The sequence below is a fragment of the Myotis davidii genome, unplaced genomic scaffold, assembly GCF_000327345.1.
Source record: "Myotis davidii unplaced genomic scaffold, ASM32734v1 scaffold27, whole genome shotgun sequence".
Classification (NCBI taxonomy): domain Eukaryota; kingdom Metazoa; phylum Chordata; class Mammalia; order Chiroptera; family Vespertilionidae; genus Myotis; species Myotis davidii.
Window position 1 is genome coordinate 431,653 of NW_006297821.1, and position 9,808 is coordinate 441,460.

At 40.4% G+C, this 9,808-nt stretch overlaps 1 protein-coding gene across 1 annotated transcript in view; it reads left to right on the forward strand.

Moving 5' to 3' along the window:
- The first annotated feature begins 2,050 nt into the window (after window positions 1-2,050).
- ZNF217 (zinc finger protein 217) overlaps window positions 2,051-9,808 on the forward strand; it is a 17,966-nt gene continuing 10,208 nt past the window's right edge. The window contains exons 1-2 of the mRNA XM_006773647.2: window positions 2,051-2,057; window positions 9,056-9,793. Of these exons, the coding sequence (XP_006773710.1) occupies window positions 2,051-2,057; window positions 9,056-9,793 (745 nt within the window). The remainder of the gene's footprint in view (window positions 2,058-9,055; window positions 9,794-9,808) is intronic.

The window sequence follows — 9,808 nt, forward strand, 5'->3', positions numbered from 1 at the left end:
GGGAAAGAGCCACCGGTGGTCACTCGGGACCTCAGGAGCCTGTTCCCATTTGGAGCCGCAGAAACTTTTTTTTCTTTTTCCCTCTAAGAGCAGGAGAGTCGCTTCGGGGTGGAGGCTGCGGTGTGTGGCTCCCCCAGGAAATCTTTCTGGCCTCAGTTTACCTCCGAGGCCGCTTCCGGGGCTGGGAGCGGTGAGCATTCCTGAGCGTGCGAGGCAAATGGCGGTTGGGGGGTCCTGCGGGCGGGTCGGGGGCCCCGGGCTGGCGACCCCCGTGCGCGCCGCAGCCTCGCCGCTTCCCCGCGTTTCTAGGTCGTTTGCAGCCATTACACTGGATGTTTTAAGGAGCCTCCGTCTGATTCCGTTCAGGTTGAGGCAATTACGTCTTCATCGCTTTTGAGTTGGTTGAATGAGTTGACATGAGATTAAGCCCAACAAAAGGAAGGCCGGGCCCCAGCAGCTGCCGGCCGGGCCGTAGGTAGGGGTCTTGGGAGGCCCTTTCCCTTCCTTCCTGCGTGTCAGGAAGTTCATCAGCGCTTCTTTACTGTCCTTTTCCCGGGGAGTAGATGGGCCGCCTTGATACCCATAGACTTAAAGCGCCCAATTTTATAATATGTGGAGAATGAGTAATAGACCTAGGGTTTCTAATGGGTTTAGGGTCTGTAGTGACAAGTGCAGAGCAATCACCTAATGGCTTTTTGTCTGAAAGAATAGAACAATCGAACCACTAGTGTGTGCTTGCTTAGTTAATGTGTGCTGAGAACTTTTAAGGTGTGTCCTGAATGGTAGATGGCTTTTTCTGAGAAGTCATGTTTATTTTAGATACTGTTTTGTTCAATATTCCAAAGACTGTAGTAGTGTGTTTGTGTTTTTCAATCCTGGTGTTTCAGGTGAAGTCACCACCCCCCCCCACCCACCATTGCTGCCATATTTAATGTTATGTAAGTATTAGGTTCTAGAGACAGGGCCTTCTTTAAAAACCCAGAAGTCAATTTTATTATTTATTTGGCTCATTTGTTAGAATAGGGTTACTAATCTGATCGTTTGGAATTTTAGTTATTTGGTGTGAGGAGGAAGCCTGTAGCTCTGCACATTGATTTGCATGCTGGAGGAGGAAGTAGGGGGAAGATTACCACTTTTTTAGGTGGACACATATTTTAGTGTCCCACTTCTTTCAGTCCTTTTATCTTAACACCTTTTAACACTTTGCTGTTTGACTTTTGCCGTTTTTTTTTTTTTAAAGAAATAACTTGTGAGGTCGAAGTTTAGCAGTTGTCTTGGGTTCATATTATTCCCTTTCACTTCTTAATTAAAAAAAAGGGAACTAATATACCACTGAAATAAAGCTTGTAAAGTATTTTCCCCCTTCAGCCAGAAGAATCTGTTTAGATCACAGCGTAACCCCCTCCCTTCTGTGGGTGGTAGGGGAGGAAGGAGGAGGAGTGAGGGTTTTGGCTCTGCCTTTACTTTTAAGGTTTAAGGTGGAGGTGGATTTGCATTCTCTTTGTAAGTAAGCCTCCATGTTTGGCAGTGGAACTTCTGGGAGGAATAGCAGCCCAGTCGCCCTTTTAAAGAGGAAATCTGAAAATAAGACTTAATCAAGTCACTTACAAACTGATGAAATACTCAGGAATATAATGGCCTGGCAAGGACAGTCCCTTTGTCTCATTTCAGATAAATGCTCATCACTTTTCTCTCCTGTAACAGTGTTTATGATGAAATGGCATGTTCTTGCCACAGCAGGGTTGCCTTTTCCCAACTCCAGAGCACTCTTAATTCCGAGCCGCTTGGTGAGAGCCTCAGGGGTCCCGAAAGATGTGTTTTCCCACTTTATAAAGTTACATTCTTTTCTCTCCATTGTCACCAGCGTGATATTGGCTGATAAGGACTTTGGAGTAGTTTTAATGACTCTTGACTGCCTACAGTGTACTACTTATAAAAAAGAGATATGCTTTTATCTGACTCTGAAGGCTGTGATTGGCCTTCTCTTATGTTTTACAAGAAGCTTTGTTTCCACTTGCTCAAAAAAAATTTCAGTTTAAGGTGTGCCAATATGGCTTGTACGTTATGGGTTTTGAGGATGATGTGTATGACTTGTCTTAAATGGTTTAGTCCTAATTTCCTACTTCAATCAAATTCTGTAGCAGAATGGTTTAATAGGTGAACAGTGGCTAGGTATTTTCAAGCCTTAGGAATAAAAACATGAGACAGTTCTATATACTGATGAGCATGCCAATAGAATAAAACAAATGTAATGAGACTTTAAATTAAATGACTAAATTGGGATAGCTAGAATAGTTTTCACATTACCGAGGTGTTACAAAATAAAAACCTGAAGGTATTTACAGTCCAGGCATTAAAGGAATCCCAATCATATCAAATGCTCTAAATAGGGAAGGTTTTGGTCCCAACCTGTGAATTAAACCTCGGGCAGTAGGAAGAGAGAAGATTTGTCTACTCATCTCCAGATGTGGGGGAGGGGTGTTGACTAGTTTAAATGCACGTGGGAGACTGAGTTACACAAAGACAGCAGGAAATTTCTTAAATTTGGGTGAGGGAAGCTTGATCATTATACCTTAATGGCCTCATTTTGGGTGTAGCAGAACAACTCTACTGAAATGCTGGCTTAAGAATAAGGTGATTTAGCTTGTTTTTCTGCAACCAGTACTACAGTTAGGCACATGTGCAGTGGTATGTGGGGCAAAGGATTTTGAAGTGAGACCATGAGTGAGGGCAGATAGGAATCTGACTTTGAGGAAGTGGGAGGACAGGGACCATCCTTTCTTAAAATCTGCAGCTCTGATAAGCAAGCTCAATTCTTGTTATAAATCTATCTTCCTGATAAAGAAAAGGGCAGCCCTTGCCAGCGTCTGCTGTCTCCAGTTGTCCCTTTATGTCTAACATTGGGACCCTCCTGAAAAAGGGCATTGGAACACTTGCTGGCTGCCTGTTCTTCACATCCCCATTACTTCCTGCCCAGGGTAACAGCAAAGCTGAGTTACTGGAAATTTGGGTCCAGTTTGGTAATTTTATGATCAAGTTGAGAAATAAAATTACTAAACCTGAAAAGACAGCTGAGCAAGTTGTATGAGAGAATGAGTTTAATTCCTTAGGCTGTGTCCTTAAGCTTTACCAAAGATGCTGGTTTTTTTGTGGGCTCTTGTGTTTTGTGTATAGGTGTTCCTTATTTTCTAGTGTCAGAAAGCCTTTTGAATTTAAAATTGTTCAAAATTTATAGTGATATGGCCTGGAGATTGAGAGCCCAGATATGTTTTGTTCTTGAATCAGCATTAGGATAAATACTTGTGTGTGTTTTTCCCTACTTATATCAAATCTGGATAACTTCAAAAACAGTTCACTTATACCAGAAGTATTTTCATTAATCAGTGGATAAGTGTCGTTCATATATGAATCCACTGAACACTGTCTATATGTATTAATTGAAAAGAGTTTTTCTTTCTTAATTTTGAAAGCAAACAGGTGATTTAAAAGGGCCAACTTACAACTTTAGTATTTACTCTCTACAAAGACAGGGAGGGCAGTATTTATATGTAAAGAACTACCTCATGCCTTTAAAAGGCATTGACTGCCATGTTTATGTTTAATCTGAAGTTAAGTTGGGTACAGTTAAAAACACTCACTTTGGCCTTGAGGGAAAAGAGGTGTAGGGGTGTAGAGTAGTGGTATGGTATGGTATAATGCTTAAAGTTATTTGTATATCTGTTTATATACAAATATATATATGTGTGTGTACCTGTATGCATTCACTATTTTCTTGTAGAGAGTTAAAGAATACAGGCAAAGATAGAACAATTTGCTTTTTTAGTTCTTGCTCCCTCTCTTTGGTACAGCAATATTCTAAAATCTTTTCAAAATGTTAAGGTAGTACTGGTTAAGTCATAATAAGAACTCATTGATAGTAATGCTTAATCTTGCTTAATTAAAATTCTTTTTTTATCCATTTTCCTTATAGTTCTCTTTCAGGACAAGATAAAAAATTTCATTGCCAGTTTACAGACCACAGTATCTGTAATACTGATAATACTGAAACTAAAACTAATACACGGTGCTCTAAGTTCACATTAATATCCTTTAACTGACTTAATTGATTTGGAATGAAGCAGGCAGAGTTTTTTTATTTTTTATTTTTTCCTGAGGCAGCGTTTTTAATCATGACATTCAAATATGCTAATGTGATTACATTTTATAGTACTACTGTGGTTTCTAATCCTATTTAGAACTAACTGGGCACTTACATACAATTTCAAGAAAATGAGCTTATATCCTTTAGATTAGAATCTTCCCAAACTCTGCCTTTGAACAGTCATCTGGTTTTGAATAGTTTAGGTTGGGATGTTGAATATCAACTTTGAGTATTTTAATCTTTTTCTGTCACTTAACTTTTAAACATCTTTCTACAACTATTTTAGGAAAGTTGGGGGTTGACTCCTGGGTGTGACGTTGGTGATTTCCTTGAAATGGTCCTGAAGGATTTTAAATTACAGGTTTTGATTACTACTGTAGATTACTATATAGAGTTATCTCCACTAGTCAGATTAAGAAAAAATAGTATGTGTAAAATATGTTAGGGAAATTTCTATAAGAACTGTAAGTTTCCTTAACCAGATCTTGGAGATAATTTTACAGTTTAAAGGTTCAAGTGAATTCGTCAATGACTAGCAGTTTGTTTAGGTTGTATGTTTTAATAATCATTTTATTGGGCTCTTAACTGGGAGGGGGGTAGTAGATTTACTGGTTACTTCACAATGCGTGGCTATAAATAGAATTTTTATGTGTTTTGGACAGTTTTTGAGGACCATGAATACCTTACTGCTCCATACTATGGTAATGAGTAGTCCACATCAAGAAATGTAAAATACCTCTTATGAAGGACAGCTGTGCTGTCTCAGAAGGTAACAGTCTGGTTGCTTCCACACATAAAGAACAATATTTAAAGTTACAGCAATTATCAGCCTGGTGGCATTTACTTCTGACTTGTGCTTACACTTAAATTATTGTGCTTTTCATTAAGCTCTGTATAATTGTGTAATATTTGCTGATTTTTAGATCTATAGGGAGTGGCAGAATTCACAGTAGCTTTACTCACATTGGGTATCTTAAAAAACAAAACAAAACAGAAGAAATGACCTAAAAAACACCAGACTTCTATTTCAAGCAGTTAGAGCAATAGGGTTCCTATTTTTTTTAGAAAGATGGTGTTGTGGTAAATTAAAAAAAAATCTATTAAGGTAATCACAATATAAATAAAACCCTAGTGTTCTTTCAGAATGTAAGGTTAAACTGAAGAACTTCGTGCCTTTGGTGCCTTGGATATATATGGCTGAGGGTTAAGTGCTATTTATGAGAGTAAAGGTTCTAGGAAAAGTTTTTAAACATTGAAAACCATTTTTGCGAAGTGCTTTTTAGTAGCTTAGTGTGTTTGGAATGCTCCCTTTTCTGCCACTAAAAGCATTTAGAGTGTAAGTGTTGGGTTAGAATGTCCTCCTCCCTCCCCCCTCCAGTGCTTTGTCAAGAGAGACAATTGACATTATCAATAGTCATCGTTCTGTGGCTTCTGTGTGCTTCACATGAGAGCACTGAGGTCTGGGAAGGCTGTGTGCACTCACCCCATTCAGTTGGAAATGGTGGTTGGTTAACAGTAATTAGGTTAGAATGTCTATTTCTCCTAAGTTCTGTATTTATTAGAAAGCCTTTATTACAATCCCTCTAAATATTTTTGTTTAGCAGATTGGTTTTAAGTGACGTAGATACTGATCTATAATTTAAGGAAGTGTTTTGTCTACATATAATTTCTAAGGCAGGCGTCGGGGCATTTGCTATTAGGTTTCCCAAGCATGGCCCGCATTTTTGTTTCAGTGGGTCTATGAGTTGAGTGGTTGTAAACCAAAGTGATGGTTGCTTGTGCTGGTCAACTTTATGGTATGGTTACATGATTTTACTTTTTATTACTCTCTTGAAATTGCAGAGAATGGTAATGAGATGGCAGTGTGGAAGTTGTGATGAACATTCAAGTTAACAATATCAGGTGTGGTTGGTGACCTAGGCCAGAGATTCATATACTGACTGTACTATGTAGTACTATGTAGTGCTGTTCCTTTATTCACCAGGAGTTTATTGAGGGCCTAACTCTGTCCGGGGCCCCGTCTAGGCACGCACTGGAGGTGGTGGGGGAACAAGGTGACGGGGTCTCTGCTCCTAGGCCAGGGGTGGGCAAACTTTATGACTCGAGGGCCACAATGGGTTCTTAAACTGGACCGGAGGGCCAGAACAAAAGCATGGATGGAGTGTTTGTGTGAACTAATATAAATTCAAAGTAAACATCATTACATAAAAGGGTACGGTCTTTTTTTTTTTTTTAGTTTTATTCATTTCAAACGGGCCGTAGTTTGCCCACGGCTGTCCTAGGCTCTAGGCTCTTTAAAGGGGTGGTGACCCAGGGTTTTCAGTCTTGTGGGTGAGTAGCAAGAATTTCAGTGAACCAGGGTCCTCTAGTGCCTGGGACAGTTAGGCAAGTTACTGACTATCAGAATCTATCTCAGAAGCCTCCCCGAGGAAGAGCTTCAGTTTTCCCTGGAAGGGTGGTGTTCCCCCTGCCACCCTGGAGGACTCCTGGGCCTGTGCCATCTTCCCTCATCTTCAGGCCTCCACCCTGTTCACGACTCTCCCCTCTCGCCAGGCAGAAAGGAAAGCGCTTTTTCTTCCTTTACCAATCCTTTCGGTCTTTTGTTAGGCTGATAACCCAGATATTTAACATTTCAGAGATAAAAATGGAACCTCCACCGTCTTTCCAGGCTGCTTTTCCAGTCTTTGCCTGGTGGGAAGTCACAGTGATACCCACCTCATGTTTCTAATCCAGAAACTGGGTGTAGGTTGTGTCTTTTGGGGAAAGATTATTTTTAGAAAAGTGGAATTCCCCACTAACTTTGATTTTTGCCAAATTAGGACATTAAAAAAACAACAACATACCTTTACTAGGTGCCATTGCATCCTTTGTTTTTTTTAAAAAGGTTATTTTAGCACCAAAAACTAGAAAAGAGCTTAAATAGAGGGCAGTCTTTATTCAAATTGAAATGAATATGAACTCCTTGAGTTGTTTTTCTTTTTCTCACTTAGCTGTTGGCCAGTGAAAACAGTGTTGTCAGGGTTTGGTAACTGCTTTTCTAGAATATGTGCTGGTAATTTCTTCAGTTAAAATAGTACGCAGGATGCTGGCAGTCAGTAAATATTTGTTGAATGATAAATGCCTGAATAGAAACCTAAATGATCAGTCATGTATTCAAATATCATTTAGTGTTTTGATTAGTATAGTCATTAAGTATCCTTTTGACTATATCTGTCCATAAATATAGGTCTGTCCCCCAGAACCATAGAATTTTGGAACTATGAGGTGACCTATAATTTATCACCTTTCTGCCACTAAAAGCATTAAGTAGATATGGTTGAGATAATGTGGTGACCACTTTAAGGTTGTGACTCAGGCAGGACTAGAATTCAGGTTTCCGGAGTCTTCTATGATATCTCTCCAAGTTGGTAGTCAGCCCATGGCTTGACCCTCTATTGTGATGGCAAACAAAAGACTAAGAAATTAACACAGAATACTTCAGTGCATTGGAAAAGTTTAAAGTTTAGTTTTTTTCAAAATGAAGATAACAAGGAATATGAACAGTTTCTCTTTGATGAGTGTGAAGAAATGTTTCCTGGTCTTTGAGCTTGCTCTTTGAGGAAGTGGAGAGAAGGAAAGTAAACTTTTTTTTCTTCTTTAACGTTGCCTGCCTGTGGTGGGAGTAGTTTGCATGCCCTTTTGTTTTCTTGGGTAGAATTAACTGACTTCAGTTAAAGTAGTTGGGATTATTTAAAAACGGTTCCTATACTTGCTGTAAAGGTGGAGGGTTTTGGCTTTAGAGGTTAATTCTTCTCCAAGAGTGAAAATTGACTTCTAAATCAGCCATCAGAGCTAAATGCAGTCCCCCCCCCCCCCCCGCCCCCAGCCAGTGCACATGCGAAAGGTGGATACAAATGAAAGGACCCATTTCTGATTTCAAGACTAAGTAAGGCATATTGAACCAGTTATGTTGAGGATCTTATTTTAAACGTGTACATTCACAAAGTAGTGTTGTATGTATTTCCTTATTGGACAGGAAGCCTTCCCTGATGCTTGTTGAAGATAGAGAGTTGTCAAAAGCAAACTGTGATTGGGCAGTGGTTTGGGGTGTACAGTATCCAGTGAACCAGAATTTCTCATAGTTCCTTTGGCCAAGATGAACCACCATCTTGAGGTGTTCTGTATTTCTTGAGGGGAATTTTAGGAAAGGTCCCTATTTTGTGTAATCCCCTAGTGTGCTTTCAGGCATGTGTGTTTCTTGTCTGTTCTTTTGTATATATGACAGTTTGAAGCTCTGGCTTTTAAAATTTTACCTTTCTTTGTCATTCTTACAGTCTCTAGATTTGTACAGGCTGTTTATAAATATACAGATGTACAGTTCAGTGACATTTTAGATGTATTTATCTGAATTGGACAGTTTCTATCCTGAAACTGCACAGTTTGGATTTAAACCATTAAAGCACCATGTTTTAAATTTCCTAACTGGATGGAATTCTAGTGATGTAATAGGTGTGCTGATTGGATAAATGAAATCGTTATTTAATCAACAGCTTGTTTAACAGGCTGGCACTATGTTAAGTTATGCCTTCTCTGCTACATGGAAAAGGTCCCTGTGACCATGCACCCAGCCCTCTCTTTTGGGCCGTAGCTAACCCTTTCTGTTTTCCCCCTCTAGGTTTTGGAAATCTTGTCTCCAGATTGCTGGAATTGACTTGCTCAACTGACTCATTCGCTCTCAGTGGAGACAAAGAGAAGTAATGCTTTGTGCTGACTCATATTTGAATCAAAGCATCGCGGAAAGAACCAGTGATACTCTGTCATTGAGCTTCCTAAGACTTCTGAAGATAAGAAGTTAGAGGAATATACATTTTCTTTTGAACTTTTATAACAAATATTTGCTCTAGTTTTGAAGCCCAGGACTGCTGGGGGTGTGAGTGACAAGTATTACAAGTGGCCTTATTCCAACTCCAGAAATTCCTCAGCCAGATTCTTATTTTATACACAGTCCTGAAGTGACAGGAAACATGCCAACTCAGTCTCTCTTAGTGTATATGGATGGACCGGAAGTTATTGGCAATTCTCTTGGCAGCCAGATGGAGCTAGATGATGCCATGTCAGTAAAAGGGACCACCACTGTTCCTTTCAGAGCCACGCAAGAGAAGAGCATCATCCAAATCGAAGGCTACACGCCCTTGGACTGCATGTTCTGCAGTCAGACCTTCACCCACTCTGAAGACCTCAATAAGCACGTGCTGCTGCAGCACCGGCCCATCCTCTGTGAGCCCGCAGTTCTGCGTGTGGAAGCAGAGTATCTCAGCCCTCTAGATAAAGGCCAAGTGCGAACAGAACCCCCCAAGGACAAGAGTGGCAAAGAGAATGAAGACCTGAGCTGTGAAGTGTGTGGGCAGACGTTCAGAGTTGCGTTTGACGTGGAGATCCACATGAAGAAACACAAGGACTCTTTCACCTACGGGTGTCACGTGTGTGGACGGAGGTTCAAGGAGCCCTGGTTTCTGAAGAACCACATGCGAACACACAATGGCAAGTCGGGGGCCAAGAGCAAGCTGCAGCAGGGCTTGGAAAGCCCGGTCACCATCAACGAGGTTGTCCAGGAGCAGGCTGCGGAGAGCATCTCCTCTCCTTTCAAGATGTGCATGGTTTGTGGCTTCCTATTTCCAAACATAGCAA